A 16,402-nucleotide genomic window follows, 5' to 3' on the forward strand; every position below is an offset into this window, starting at 1 on the left:
TTACTGTATAGCTACTGTGTAGGTACACTATAGTTACTGTATAGTTTCCGTATAGTTACCGTATAGTTACTGTATAGTTACTGTGTAGTTACTGTATAGTTACTGTGTAGTTACTGTATAGTTACTGTATAGTTACTGTATAGTTACTGTATAGTTACTGTATATTTACTGTATAGTTTCCGTATAGTTACTGTATAGTCACTGTATAGTCACTGTATAGTTACTGTATAGTTTCCATATAGTTACTGTATAGTCACTGTATAGTTACTGTATAGTTACTGTATAGTTTCCGTATAGTTTCCGTATAGTCACTGTATGGTCACTGTATAGTTACTTCTGACCAGAGCACTATAGGCTCATGTTCAATACTGTATAGTTACTTTATAGTTTCCTTATAGTCACTGTATGGTCACTGTATATTTACTGTATAGTAACTGTGTAGTTACTGTGTAGTTACTGTGTAGTTACTGTATAGTTTCCGTATAGTTACTGTATAGTTACTGTATAGTTTCCATATAGTTACTGTATAGTAACTGTATAGTCACTGTATAGTTACTGTGTAGTTACTGTATAGTTTCCGTATAGTTACTGTATAGTTACTGTATAGTTTCCATATAGTTACTGTATAGTAACTGTATAGTCACTGTATAGTCACTGTATAGTTACTGTATAGTTACTGTGTAGTTACTGTATAGTTTCCGTATAGTTACTGTATAGTTACTGTATAGTTTCCATATAGTTACTGTATAGTAACTGTATAGTCACTGTATAGTCACTGTATAGTTACTTCTGACCAGAGCACTATAGGCTCATGTTCAATACATAGGGAACATGATGTCATTAGTGCCGTATGCCAAGTCAGCGTTCCTGGGTAGACGACTGTCTCTCCTGATCTACACTTTAAATCACGCTGCTCATTAAATGACTAATGGAAGACTATGTACAGCAGCCCGATATCATGTGTGTGTAGCTAATATATGAGGCGTAGCCTATGTGTGTAATGTGTCCTTCATAACTTAGAGCTGTAAACCCTGATCTAACCCCGCCTAGAGTTGATTGACCCACCGGTGCATCAATCTAAGTAACAAAATCTAAGTAAACAAAAATCTCCATCAAGCTAGAGAAAAGGTAGAGAGATATTTAATTTTCATTGCATTGGCTTTGTCTCACATCCCCCGATGTCGCACTTCTGCATCTGATGTGAAAGGTGGCAGAACTAGAGCGATGACTTCCTGCAAATCGGTCTTGTCACGAAAAGGTCTGTAGTATCTGACCTAGAGGTCGACCGATTACGATTTTTTTTCAACGCCGATACCGATTATTGGAGGACCAAAAAAAGCAGATAACGATTGATCGGACGATTTATACAGTGCCTTGCGAAAGTATTCGGCCCCCTTGAACTTTGCGACCTTTTGCCACATTTCAGGCTTCAAACATAAAGATATAAAACTGTATTTTTTTGTGAAGAATCAACAACAAGTGGGACACAATCATGAAGTGGAACGACATTTATTGGATATTTAAAACTTTTTTAACAAACCAAAAACTGAAAAATTGGCCGTGCAAAATTATTCAGCCCCCTTAAGTTAATACTTTGTAGCGCCACCTTTTGCTGCGATTACAGCTGTAAGTCGCTTAGGGTATGTCTCTATCAGTTTTGCACATCGAGAGACTGAAATTTTTTTCCATTCCTCCTTGCAAAACAGCTCGAGCTCAGTGAGGTTGGATGGAGAGCATTTGTGAACAGCAGTTTTCAGTTCTTTCCACAGATTCTCGATTGGATTCAGGTCTGGACTTTGACTTGGCCATTCTAACACCTGGATATGTTTATTTTTGAACCATTCCATTGTAGATTTTGCTTTATGTTTTGGATCATTGTCTTGTTGGAAGACAAATCTCCGTCCCAGTCTCAGGTCTTTTGCAGACTCCATCAGGTTTTCTTCCAGAATGGTCCTGTATTTGGCTCCATCCATCTTCCCATCAATTGTAACCATCTTCCCTGTCCCTGCTGAAGAAAAGCAGGCCCAAACCATGATGCTGCCACCACCATGTTTGACAGTGGGGATGGTGTGTTCAGCTGTGTTGCTTTTACGCCAAACATAACGTTTTGCATTGTTGCCAAAAAGTTCAATTTTGGTTTCATCTGACGAGAGCACCTTCTTCCACATGTTTGGTGTGTCTCCCAGGTGGCTTGTGGCAAACTTTAAACAACACTTTTTATGGATATCTTTAAGAAATGGCTTTCTTCTTGCCACTCTTCCATAAAGGCCAGATTTGTGCAATATACGACTGATTGTTGTCCTATGGACAGAGTCTCCCACCTCAGCTGTAGATCTCTGCAGTTCATCCAGAGTGATCATGGGCCTCTTGGCTGCATCTCTGATCAGTCTTCTCCTTGTATGAGCTGAAAGTTTAGAGGGATGGCCAGGTCTTGGTAGATTTGCAGTGGTCTGATACTCCTTCCATTTCAATATTATCGCTTGCACAGTGCTCCTTGGGATGTTTAAAGCTTGGGAAATATTTTTGTATCCAAATCCGGCTTTAAACTTCTTCACAACAGTATCTCGGACCTGCCTGGTGTGTTCCTTGTTCTTCATGATGCTCTCTGCGCTTTTAACGGACCTCTGAGACTATCACAGTGCAGGTGCATTTATACGGAGACTTGATTACACACAGATGGATTGTATTTATCATCATTAGTCATTTAGGTCAACATTGGATCATTCAGAGATCCTCACTGAACTTCTGGAGAGAGTTTGCTGCACTGAAAGTAAAGGGGCTGAATAATTTTGCACGCCCAATTTTTCAGTTTTTGATTTGTTAAAAAAGTTTGAAATATCCAATAAATGTCGTTCCACTTCATGATTGTGTCCTACTTGTTGTTGATTCTTCACAAAAAAATACAGTTTTATATCTTTATGTTTGAAGCCTGAAATGTGGCAAAAGGTCGCAAAGTTCAAGGGGGCCGAACACTTTCGCAAGGCACTGTATATATATATATTTGTAATAATGACAATTACAACAATGCTTAATGAACACTTTCATTTTAACTTAATATAATACGTAAATAAAATCTATTTAGTTACAAATAAATAATGAAACATGTTCAATTTGGTTTAAATAATGCAAAAAACAAAGTGTTGGAGAAGAAAGTAAAAGTGCAATATGTGCCATGTAAGAAAGCTAACGTTTCAGTTCCTTGCTCAGAGCATGAGAACATATGAAAGCTGGTGGTTCCTTTTAACATGAGTCTTCGATATTCCCAGTTAAGAAGTTTTAGGTTGTAGTTATTATAGGAATTATAGGACTATTTCTCACTATACCATTTGTATTTCATATACCTTTGACCATTGGATGTTCTCAGAGGCACAATAGTATTGCCAGCCTAATCTCGGGAGTTGATAGGCTTGAAGTCATAAACAGCTGCTGGCAAACACAGGAAGGTGCTGTTTGAAGGAATGCTTACGAGCCTGCTGCTGCCTACCACCGCTCAGTCAGACTGCTCTATCAAATCATAGACTTAATTATAACATGATAACACACAGAAATACAAGCCTTTGGTCATTAATATGGTCAAATCTGGAAACTATAATTTCAAAAACAAAACTTTTGTTCTTCCAGTGAAATACGGAACCGTTCAGTATTTTATCTAACGGGTGGCATCCCTAAGTCTAAATATTGCTGTTACATTGCACAACCTTCAATGTTATGTCATAATTATGTACAATTCTGGCAAATTAATTACGGTCTTTATTAGGGAGAAATGGTCTTCACGCAGTTTGCAACGAGCCAGGCGGCCCAAACTGCTGCATATACCCTGACTCTGCTTGCACAGAACGCAAGAGAAGTGACACAATTTCCCTAGTTAATAATATTGCCTGCTAAAATGAATTTATTTTAACTAAATATGCAGTTTAAAAAATATATATACTTGTGCATTGATTTTAAGAAAGGCGTTGATGTTTATGGTTCGGTACACATTGCTGGAACGGCAGTGATTTTTTCGCGAATGCGTTTTTGTTAAATCATCCCCCGTTTGGCGAAGTAGGCTGTGATTCAATGATAAATTAACAGGCACCGCATTGATTATATGCAACGCAGGACAAGCTAGTTAACCTAGTAATATCATCAACCATGTGTAGTTAACTAGTGATTATGTTAAGATTGATTGGTATTTTTTACGATAAGATTAATGCAAGCTAGCAATTTACCTTGGCTCCTTGCTGCACTCGCATAACAGGTAGTCAGCCTGCCAAGCAGTCTCCTCGTGGAGCGCAATGTAATCGGCCATCATACCGATTGTTATGAAAACTTGAAATGGGCCTAATTCATAGGCCATGCCGACCTCTACTCTACACCCCATGTAAAGCAGATTCATGTGCTGAATTTAGAAAGTTATTTGGTCTCTTTAGTGTGATACAAACCTTGATTAATCGGTCAACCTCGAGTCAGAACGGTTTGACCTACAAAACTATTATGACCATTCTGTGGAAAGGGGAAAGATGACCATTCTGTGGAAAGGGGAAAGATGGAAAAATGACCATTCTGTGGAAAGGGGAAAGATGGAAAGATGACCATTCTGTGGAAAGGGGAAAGATGGAAAGATGACCATTCTGTGGAAAGATGGAAAGATGACCATTCTGTGGAAAGACGATGGTTTGGACTAGTCTGAAGTCGGTACTGTCGATGTGCTAACTTCTGTTTGTAGCATTCGAACAGTTTGTCTACTAACTAATGTGACCCGCTGTGGAAAGGGGAGTTTCTCATCAACTCGGCCGTGTTCTCCGTTCTTCTCTACGACCCCCACAAGTGTAAGGTCTGAAGGTTACGGTTACCGGTTTAAAAAACATTATGGAAATATGAGGGTAGTTTTGTGACTACACCAAAAAAGGGGTTAAATACACAATAAATGTTGTATAAAGTATGTGGACACCCCTTCAAATTAGTAGATTTCGGCTATTTCAGCCACACCTGTTGCGAGGGCATGAGGTAGTTGGATGGGCTATTTACAGATGGGCTGTGTACAGATGCAGTGATCTATGAGCTGCTCTGACAGCTGGTGCGTGAAGTTAGTGAGGGAGATATGAGTCTCCAGCTTCAGTGATTTTTGCAATTTGTTCCAGTCATTGGCAGCAGAGAACTGGAAGGAAAGGCGGCCAAAGAAGGAATTGGCTTTGGGGGTGACCAGTGAGATATACCTGCTGGAGCGCGTGTGTGACTATGTGACTCTATATGACTCCATATGTCTCTATACGACTCCATATGTCTCCATATGACTCCATATAACTTCATATGTCTCCGTATGTCACTATATGACTCCATATGACTCTATAGGGCGCCATATGTCTTTGTAACTCCATATGTCTCTATATGACTCTATAGGACTCCTTATGTCTCTATATGACTCTATAGGACTCCATATGTCTCTATGTGACTCCATATGTCTCCGTATGTCTCTATATGACTCCGTATGTCTCTATATGACTCCATATGTCTCTATATGAATCCATATGCCTCTATTTGTCTCAATATGACTATGTATGTCTACATAATATTTCTATATGACTCTATAGGGCGCCATATGTCTTTGTGACTCCATATGTCTCTCTATGACTCTATATGACTCATTATGTCTCTATATGTCTCTATGTGACTCCATATGTCTCTATGTGACTCCAAATGTCTCAATATGACTCTATAGGACTCCATATGTCTCTATGTAATTCGATATGACTCTATAGGACTCCATATGTCTCTATATGACTTCATATGTCTCTATATGACTCCATATGCCTCTATATGTCTCCATATGTTTCTATATGACTCTATAGGACTTCATATGTCTCTGTGACTCCATATGTCTTTATATGACTCTATAGGACGTCATATGTCTCTGTGACTCCATATGTCTCTATGTGACTCTGTAGGACTCTATCCATGTAAATGTTATAGATGACTTCAACACCATGGCTGTGCCCCAAACAGAACCCTATGGGCCCCGGTCAAAATAAGCTCACTATATAGGGAATAGGGTGTCAGTCCTGGTTAAATGTAGTGTACTATATAGGGAATAGGGTGACATTTGGGACACCCCATGGATGCGTTAGACAGAAGGACGAGACAGAACTGAGACGGTGCATTTTAGATTCTAATGTTCTAGGTTGGTGACAGCTTTACAACCCAGAACCGTCCGCATGGAGAACAAAACAAATTATTAAAAGACACAACCAGGATTAAATAGTTATTTTATAATGTGTCCTTGTTAGTTTATGACGCTGTTTTTTGTGCGTAATTTGCCTTGATGAATGTACTTAAAGTCAAGTGTATTTTCCTGACACACTCGCAAGAGCAATGAAGTGGAGTAATGTAGAAGGCAATCTAATTCGGAGAAGATTTTTTTACCATTCACGCTCGTTTACACATTAGCTTGACTGACTAAGGCCTCTTCCCAAATGACACCCTTTTCCCTGTATAGCCTCTATGGGCCCTGGTCAAATGTAGTCCGCTACTATATAGGGAATAGTTTGACATTTGGGATGCAGGCTAAAGGGTCGTTCCACCAATTCGATGCCTATTTGAGATGTGTGACTTGGTGAAAAAACAACATACCTCATTTTAACATTCTGTCATCGGGAGCAGATGTTCAACTTCATAAAAATAAAAACATGTTTTCCTTCAACTCAAGAGGTTATAAAGTAAGAAAGTTGAGGTTTTGATGTTAAATCAGCCATAAATCTTCATGTGACTGGAGGAATGGAAGCTTGTTGTGTGCAACAGGAAGGGGAAATGGAATGAAAGCTTGTTGTGTGCAACAGGAAGGGGAAATGTAATGAAAGCTTGTTGTGTGCAACAGGAAGTGGAAATGGAATGAAAGCTTCACCAAAATTATACAAATGTGTTGAAACATTTCTTTAAATACCAAAGCGATGTAAAAGGCTGTGTATCGGTGGACCTGGATCTGCTTAATGAACAGGCGTGGCCAAAAGTTTTGAGAATGACACCAATATTACAGTTTGCTGCTTCAGTGTCTTTAGGTATTTTTTTGTCAGATGTTACTATGGAATACTGAAGTATAATTACAAGCATTTCATAAGTGTCAAAGGCTTTTATTGACAATTACATGAAGTTGATGCAAAGAGTCAATATTTGCAGTGTTGACCCTTCTTTTTCAAGACCTTCGCAATCCGCCCTGGCATGCTGTCAATTAACTTCTGGGCCATATCCTGACTGATGGCAACCCATTCTTTCATAATTAATGCTTGGAGTTTGTCAGAATTTATGGGTTTTTGTTTGTCCACCCGCCTCTTGAGGTTTTGACAACAAGTTCTCAATGGGATTAAGGTCTGGGGAGGTTCCTGGCCATGGACCCAAAATATGGATGTTTTGTTAGTTATCACTTTGGCCTTATGGCAAGGTGCTCCATCATGCTGGAAAAGGCATTGTTCGTCACCAAACTGTTACTGGATGGTTGGGAGAAGTTGCTCTCTGAGGATGTGTTGGTACCATTCTTTATTCATGGCTGTGTTCTTAGGCAAAACCCACTCACTTGGCTGAGAAGCAACCCCACACATGAATGGTCTCAGGATGCTTTACTGTTGGCACGACACAGGACTGATGGTGGCAATCACCTTGTCTTCTCTGGACAAGCTTTTTTCAGGATTCCCCAAGCAATCGGAAAGGGGATTCATCAGAGAAAATGACTTTACCCCAGTCCTCAGCAGTCCAATCCCTGTACCTTTTGCATCACTGTATGTGCAGATGCACTCACACCTGCCTGCTGCCATTCCTGAGCAAGCTCTGTACTGGTAGTGCCCCGATCCCGCAGCTGAATCAACTTTAGGAGACGGTCCTGGCGCTTGCTGGACTTTCTTGGGCGCCCTGAAGCCTTCTTCACATCAATTGAACAGCTCTCCTTGAAGTTCTTGATGATCTGTGAAGCCCTTTATGTGCAAAGAAATGATGACGGTACGTGTTTCCTTGCAGGTAACCATGGATGACAGAGGAAGAACAATGATTCCAAGCACCACCCTCCTTTTGAAGCTTTCAGTCGGTTATTCAAACTTAATCAGCATGACAGAGTGATCTCCAGCCTTGTCCTCATCAACGAGAGAATCACTGACATGATGTCAGCTGGTCCTTTTGTGGCAGGGCTGAAATGCAGTGGAAATGTTTTTTGGGGATTCAGTTAATTTGCATGACAATTAATATTTGTGTCATTCTCAAAACGTTTGGCCACGACTGTATGACTTGACTCATATACACTAGAGATGTTTGAATCCAGTCCAATAGCATAATGATGAACATGTTTAATAAAGGTGATCGTGTTTAATCATGGTGAGATCATGTTCAATAATGGTGAGATCATGTTTAATATTGGTGAGATCATGTTAAATCATGGTGAATATGTTTAATAATGGTGAGCATGCTTAGTAATGGTGACAATGTTTAATATTGGTGAGATCATGTTTAATAATGGTGAGATCATGTTTAATAATGGTGAGATCATGTTTAATAATGGTGAGATCATGTTTAATAATGGTGACCATGTTTAATAATGGTGAGATTGTGTTTAATATTGGTGAGATCATGTTTAATAATGGTGACCATGTTTAATAATGGTGCGATCATGTTTAATATTGGTGAGATCATGTTTAATAATGGTGAGATCATGTAGAATTAATAATGGTGAGATCATGTTTAATAATGGTGAGATCATGTTTAATTAATAATGGTGAGATCATGTTTAATAATGGTGAGCTCATGTTTAATTAATAATGGTGAGATCATGTTTAATAATGGTGAGATCATGTTTAATTAATCATGGTTAGATCATGTTTAATCATGGTGAGATCATGTTTAATAATGGTGATCATGTTTAATAATGGTGGGATCATGTTTAATAATGGTGAGATCATGTTTAATTAATAATGGTGAGATCATGTTTACTAATGGTGAGATCATGTTTAATAATGGTGAGATCATGTTGAATTAATAATGGTGAGATCATGACAGCCTGGCTGTAAAGCTGACGTCTGGACTGGATGTTGTAGCATAGCAGGTGAAACTACGGTAAAGCCTGGTTTTTGATCTCTCTGTGTTGTCTTGCCAACTACTATAGTCATTGTCACGTCTCTGAGTTGGCAAAACGACACAAACAGCTCCGGGCTAATTATTGTGCTCATGTAAATGAGTGTAATTCCTACCCCAAGGTAATAGAGAGAAAACAGAAGCTAAGTAGCTAACATAACGTAGCAACAGCTCAATGTTGCTGTTGATTCTGTTAATGTTTACTACCACTGCTCTCAACCATTAGGCCAATGGAGGCATTTATCTAACAGGCATGATGGTAATCACTAAACATTGCTAGTACCTTTACCACAACTAATTATTGACTAGAACAAAGTCAGGGGATGTGTACCTAGTGGCACTTTTACTTTTAAAGTAGGGAATTAGGGTGCATTTTGGGACGAAGGCCTTGAACTACAGCACAATACTAGTGTCAACTTGGAAAAACAGCGGATTTGGACGGTAACCTAGTGAATCCATGTGGGTGGTAACCTAGTGACTCCATGTGGGTGGTAACATAATGACTCCATGTGGGTAGTAACCTAGTGACTCCATGTGGGTGGTAACTTAGTGACTCCATGTGGGTGGTAACTTAGTGACTCCATGTGGGTGGTATCTTAGTGACTCCATGTGGGTGGTAACATACTGACTCCATGTGGGTGGTAACGTAGTGAATCCATGTGGGTGGTAACTTAGTGACTCCATGTGGGTGGTAACATAGTGACTCCATGTGGGTGGTAACATAGTGACTCCATGTGGGTGGTAACCTAGTGAATCCATGTGGGTGGTAACCTAGTGACTCCATGTGGGTGGTAACTTAGTGAATCCATGTGGGTGGTAACGTAACTTAGTGACTCCATGTGGGTGGTAACTTAGTGACTCCATGTGGGTGGTAACATAGTGACTCCATGTGGGTGGTAACGTAGTGAATCCATGTGGGTGGTAACCTAGTGACTCCATGTGGGTGGTAACTTAGTGACTCCATGTGGGTGGTAACATAGTGACTACATGTGGGTGGTAACCTAGTGACTCCAAGTGGGTGGTAACTTAGTGACTTCATGTGGGTGGTAACTTAGTGACTCCATGTGGGTGGTAACATAATGACTCCATGTGGGTGGTAACCTAGTGACTCCATGTGGATGGTAACATAGTGAATCCATGTGGGTGGTAACATAGTGAATCCATGTGGGTGGTAACATAGTGAATCCATGTGGATGGTAACATAGTGACTCCATGTGGGTGGTAACTTAGTGACTCCATGTGGGTGGGAGCATAGTGAATCCATGTGGGTGGTAACATAATGACTCCATGTGGGGGGTAACATAGTGAATCCATGTGGGTGGTAACATAGTGAATCCATGTGGGTGGTAACATAGTGAATCCATGTGGGTGGTAACATAGTGAATCCATGTGGATGGTAACATAGTGACTCCATGTGGGTGGTAACATAATGACTCCATGTGGGTGGTAGCATAGTTAATCCATGTGGGTGGTAGCATAGTGAATCCATGTGGGTGGTAACATAATGACTCCATGTATGTGGTAACATAGTGAATCCATGTGGGTGGTAACATATTGACTCCATGTGGGTGGTAGCATAGTGAATCCATGTGGGTGGTAACATAGTGACTCCATGTGGGTGGTAACATAATGACTCCATGTGGGTGGTAGCATAGTGACTCCATGTGGGTGGTAACATAGTGACTCCATGTGGGTGGTGGCAGAGTGAATCCATGTGGGTGGTAGCATAGTGAATCCATGTGGGTGGTGGAAGAGTGAATCCATGTGGATGGTAACATAGTGACTCCATGTGGGTGGTAACATAATAACTCCATGTGGGTGGTAGCATAGTGACTCCATGTGGGTGGTAACATAATGACTCCATGTGTGTGGTAGCATAGTGACTCCATGTGGGTGGTAACATAGTGACTCCATGTGGGTGGTAACATAATGACTCCATGTGGGTGGTAGCATAGTGACTCCATGTGGGTGGTAACATAATGACTCCATGTGGGTGGTATTATAGTGACTCCATGTGGGTGGTAACATAATTACTCCGTGTGGTTGGTGGCATAGTGAATCCATGTGGCTGGTCCTCACCTTCACCCCATTTATCTTCCTCCACTAATGGCTAGAATGGTCTCTCAGCCACACCTCCGCTAAGTGCAGCTCCCGGGGCATATGGTCGAACATCCATAACCCCGGTACGGTCTCAGCAGGGTTAATTGGGGGGAGTGAATGAAATGTTAAAGCCCAGAGTCTTTATGTTGTTTTTGTCTCAATTAAAGAGAAAAGCAACCCCTGGGGACCCAGCTAGTTAGCCAACCAGGGACCAGATCTACCCGGTCAGTAATAGGGAGCAGTGCTATTGTTGCCACCCTGTTCAATCGCTCAACCGTCCATCATTTCACCACGCTAATTGATTGTCTGAATGCTTTTTTCTTGATTAGATGGTGAGGGTATTATGCGGTTGATGGTAACCCCACCACCCCCTTCCCCTCCCGTCTTCTGAATTAATGTCTCAATGTCTTCCACTACGGTCTGTCCTATCCTCCGTGTAGCTTCGTTGTCAGATCTTCCTGTTTCTCATTAATCTGAAGGGACTTGGAGTTCGGAATTCGAAATGGCTGATTTCACATTTTAATTATGTATCATTTTCTGTTAAGACCTAGCTGTGCAAACAACTTGCTTGTAATTTTGAGTGAAGTGTCAAGTGGAACACTCTTGAACATTTGTATCTGCTAAACGGTGTCTGAACGTAAGAAAGGGTTCTTTATCTGCCTGTCATGTGAATCTAATGGTCGAACCTCACTAGAGGAACGCTCTTCAGACACAAACCATGCATCCAAAATGGAACCCTTATTCCCTAGATATAGTGCACTACTTTTGACCAGTGGAAATGGCATCCTTTTCCCTATACAGAGCACTAGATTTGACACAGATCACCCAGCTTTTTTGGATGCCTCCCAAATGGCAACCTATTATCCTATTTTGCCCTGGTCATAAATACTGCACTATATAGGGACTAGGTTGACATTTCCCTGGTCATAAATACTGCACTATATAGGGACTAGGTTATAATGTCCCTGGTCATAAATACTGCACTATATAGGGACTAGGTTGACATTTGAGACACTCCTTCTGCGTGAATAGCTGTGTGATTTGTGGTCACGGGGTCTCATTGCTAGAACAGGTTTTCCGAGTGTTAGTATTAGTGCTACTAGCTAGCGCCAGCCTGTGAGATTTACATACATTGACACAGTCATTTCACAGTAAGAGCATTAAAGAGTGAACCCACCCGGTTGGGTGAGTGATGATAACAGGGTTTTCTAATTGCGTAACCCCTAGCTCGCTGACCTTTGAAACAGTCCACCATAATTCCTGTCATTCACCTTGAGGAGGTATACTATCAGGCTAGGGTGACGGACTGAGGAGGAGGAGGAGGAGGAAGAGGAGGGGAAAGAGCTAGGCCTATTTTATCAGTGGAGGGCAGAGTAGACAGAGGAGGCTGGGCTGTCTACCATTAGATCTACTGACTTCAGAGGAGGCTAGGCTGTCTACCGTTAGCTCTACTGATTATAGAGGAGGCTAGGCTGTCTACCGTTAGCTCTACTGACTTCAGAGGAGGCTGGGCTGTCTACCGTTAGCTCTACTCACTTTAGAGGAGGCTAGGCTGTCTACCGTTAGCTCTACTCACTTTAGAGGAGGCTAGGCTGTCTACCGTTAGCTCTACTGACTTCAGAGGGGGCTGGGCAGTCTGCCATTAGCTCTACAGACTTCAGAGGAGGCTAGGCTGTCTACCGTTAGATCTACTGACTTCAGAGGGGGCTGGGCTGTCTACCGTTAGATCTACTGACTTCAGAGGAGGCTGGGCTGTCTACCGTTAGCTCTACTGATTTCAGAGGGGGCTAGGCAGTCTGCCATTAGCTCTACAGACTTCAGAGGGGGCTGGGCTGTCTACCGTTAGCTCTACAGACTTCAGAGGGGGCTGGGCTGTCTACCGTTAGCTCTACTGACTTCAGAGGAGGCTAGGCTGTCTACCGTTAGATCTACTGACTTTAGAGGAGGCTGGGCAGACTGAGGCCTCTATAATTTACAGGCAGTCCTACTGACATCTAATGCTGGTGAAAACAGGCTTTAGTGTTCTGTTTCCACTTCATTACTCTTGATCACAGCTTTAATTAAAAGCGTCATCCTCTTGTCTGAAGGGCCAGCACCAACCCCTATAGGGCTGTGTTGTGGTCATCAGTGTGGTTAGGGTTAAGGGTTAAGGAGTAGAGTTAGGTTTAATAATCTGATATTATGAAAATGTGGCTGTGCCACCTAGTAACCGTTCTGCAGAGCTGCCTGCCTTTTGTTTCATGACAACAACAAAAACGCTAACCCGGGTGTGTAACCAGCACCAACCCCTGTACTGTGTGTAACCAGCACCAACCCCTGTACTGTGTGTAACCAGCACCAACCCCTGTACTGTATGTAACCAGCACCAACCCCTGTACTATATGTAACCAGCACCAACCCCTGTACTGTATGTAACCAGCACCAACCCCTGTATGTAACCAGCACCAACCCCTGTACTGTATGTAACCAGCACCAACCCCTGTACTGTATGTAACCAGCACCAACCCCTGTACTGTATGTAACCAGCACCAACCCCTGTACTGTGTGTAACCAGCACCAACCCCTGTACTGTGTGTAACCAGCACCAACCCCTGTACTGTGTGTAACCAGCACCAACCCCTGTACTGTATGTAACCAGCACCAACCTCTGTACTGTATGTAACCAGCACCAACCCCTGTATGTAACCAGCACCAACCCCTGTACTGTATGTAACCAGCACCAACCCCTGTACTGTATGTAACCAGCACCAACCCCTGTGTGTAACCAGCACCAACCCCTGTATGGAACCAGCACCAACCCCTGTGTGTAACCAGCACCAACCCCTGTGTGTAACCAGCACCAACCCCTGTATGGAACCAGCACCAACCCCTGTGTGTAACCAGCACCAACCCCTGTATGTAACCAGCACCAACCCCTGTATGGAACCAGCACCAACCCCTGTATGTAACCAGCACCAACCCCTGTGTGTAACAAGCACCAACCCCTGTACTGTATGGAACCAGCACCAACCCCTGTATGTAACCAGCACCAACCCCTGTATGGAACCAGCACCAACCCCTGTATGTAACCAGCACCAACCCCTGTGTGTAACAAGCACCAACCCCTGTACTGTATGGAACCAGCACCAACCCCTGTATGTAACCAGCACCAACCCCTGTATGGAACCAGCACCAACCCCTGTATGTAACCAGCACCAACCCCTGTACTGTATGTAACCAGCACCAACCCCTGTGTGTAACAAGCACCAACCCCTGTACTGTATGTAACCAGCACCAACCCCTGTGTGTAACAAGCACCAACCCCTGTACTGTATGGAACCAGCACCAACCCCTGTACTGTATGGAACCAGCACCAACCCCTGTGTGTAACAAGCACCAACCCCTGTACTGTATGGAACCAGCACCAACCCCTGTATGTACCCGTGAACCCTGGAGGATTCAATACGCACCCTTGTAAAGGTCGGGCGAATTCATAAATAGTGAGCAGCTTGACCTTTATTTTCATGAGTCTTGTCCAGCAGGTGTAACTGAGGAAATCCCCCTTAGATAGGCCAGCTGCAAAGTCAAAATGGACTATATTGTAAAAAAAAAAAAAAAAAAAAAGAGTGTTTAGGTTTAGACAGTAGGGTTAGCAGAGTGGTTAGGTTTAGGCAGTAGGGTTAGCAGAGTGGTTAGGTTTAGACAGTAGGGTTAGCAGAGTGGTTAGGTTTAGACAGTAGGGTTAACAGAGTGGTTAGGTTTAGGCAGTAGGGTTAGCAGAGTGGTTATGTTTAGACAGTAGGGTTAGCAGAGTGGCTAGGTTTAGACAGTAGGGTTAGCAGAGTGGTTAGGTTTAGACAGTAGGGTTAGCAGAGTGGTTAGGTTTAGACAGTAGGGTTAGCAGAGTGGTTAGGTTTAGGTTTAGGCAGTAGGGTTAGCAGAGTGGTTAGGTTTAGGCAGTAGGGTTAGCAGAGTGGTTAGGTTTAGACAGTAGGGTTAGCAGAGTGGTTAGGGTTAGGCAGTAGGGTTAGCAGAGTGGTTAGGTTTAGGCAGTAGGGTTAGCAGAGTGGTTAGGTTTAGTCAGTAGGGTTAGCAGAGTGGTTAGGTTTAGACAGTAGGGTTAGCAGAGTGGTTAGGTTTAGACAGTAGGGTTAGCAGAGTGGTTAGGTTTAGGTTTAGGCAGTAGGGTTAGCAGAGTGGTTAGGTTTAGGCAGTAGGGTTAGCAGAGTGGTTAGGTTTAGACAGTAGGGTTAGCAGAGTGGTTAGGGTTAGGCAGTAGGGTTAGCAGAGTGGTTAGGTTTAGGCAGTAGGGTTAGCAGAGTGGTTAGGTTTAGGCAGTAGGGTTAGCAGAGTGGTTAGGGTTAGGTTTAGGCAGTAGGGTTAGCAGAGTGGTTAGGTTTAGACAGTAGGGTTAGCAGAGTGGTTAGGGTTAGGTTTAGGCAGTAGGGTTAGCAGAGTGGTTAGGTTTAGACAGTAGGGTTAGCAGAGTGGTTAGGTTTAGGCAGTAGGGTTAGCAGAGTGGTTAGGGTTAGGTTTAGGCAGTAGGGTTAGCAGAGTGGTTAGGTTTAGACAGTAGGGTTAGCAGAGTGGTTAGGTTTAGACAGTAGGGTTAGCAGAGTGGTTAGGTTTAGACAGTAGGGTTAGCAGAGTGGTTAGGGTTAGGTTTAGGCAGTAGGGTTAGCAGAGTGGTTAGGTTTAGACAGTAGGGTTAGCAGAGTGGTTAGGTTTAGACAGTTGGGTTAGCAGAGTGGTTAGGTTTAGACAGTAGGGTTAGCAGAGTGGTTAGGTTTAGACAGTTGGGTTAGCAGAGTGGTTAGGTTTAGTCAGTTGGGTTAGCAGAGTGGTTAGGTTTAGTCAGTTGGGTTAGCAGAGTGGTTAGGTTTAGGCAGTAGGGTTAGCAGAGTGGTTAGGCTTAGACAGTAGGGTTAGCAGAGTGTTTAGGTTTAGTCAGTAGGGTTAGCAGAGTGGTTAGGTTTAGACAGTAGGGTTAGCAGAGTGTTTAGGTTTAGACAGTAGGGTTAGCAGAGTGGTTAGGTTTAGGTTTAGGCAGTAGGGTTAGCAGAGTGGTTAGGTTTAGACAGTAGGGTTAACAGAGTGGTTAGGTTTAGGCAGTAGGGTTAGCAGAGTGGTTAGGTTTAGACAGTAGGGTTAGCAGAGTGTTTAGGTTTAGTCAGTAGGGTTAGCAGAGTGGTTAGGTTTAGACAGTAGGGTTAGCAGAGTGTTTAGGTTTAGTCAG

General features: G+C 42.6%; 1 protein-coding gene across 1 annotated transcript; it reads right to left on the bottom strand.

The window, feature by feature from the left end:
- Positions 1-12,357: 12,357 nt before the first annotated feature.
- On the bottom strand, positions 12,358-14,779 carry LOC118943644. Its single transcript, XM_036959601.1, has 2 exons — positions 13,884-14,779; positions 12,358-13,832 (listed from the first exon to the last, which is right to left on the bottom strand). Exons 1-2 carry the CDS (start codon positions 14,690-14,692, stop codon positions 13,565-13,567), a joined length of 1,077 nt encoding a protein of 358 aa, XP_036815496.1. The 5' UTR covers positions 14,693-14,779; the 3' UTR covers positions 12,358-13,564.
- Between the last annotated feature and the right edge of the window lie 1,623 nt (positions 14,780-16,402).

This window comes from Oncorhynchus mykiss, chromosome 22, assembly GCF_013265735.2.
Source record: "Oncorhynchus mykiss isolate Arlee chromosome 22, USDA_OmykA_1.1, whole genome shotgun sequence".
NCBI classification, from domain to species: Eukaryota; Metazoa; Chordata; class Actinopteri; order Salmoniformes; family Salmonidae; genus Oncorhynchus; species Oncorhynchus mykiss.

Coding starts and splice junctions, on each gene's coding strand:
- LOC118943644 (XM_036959601.1), bottom strand. CDS start 14,692: ATGAAAATAAAGGTCAAGCTGCTCACTATTTATGAATTCGCCCGACCT. Junction 13,833..13,883: donor TGGTTACATACAGTACAGGG/GTTGGTGCTGGT, acceptor TACAGTACAGAG/GTTGGTGCTGGTTACATACA.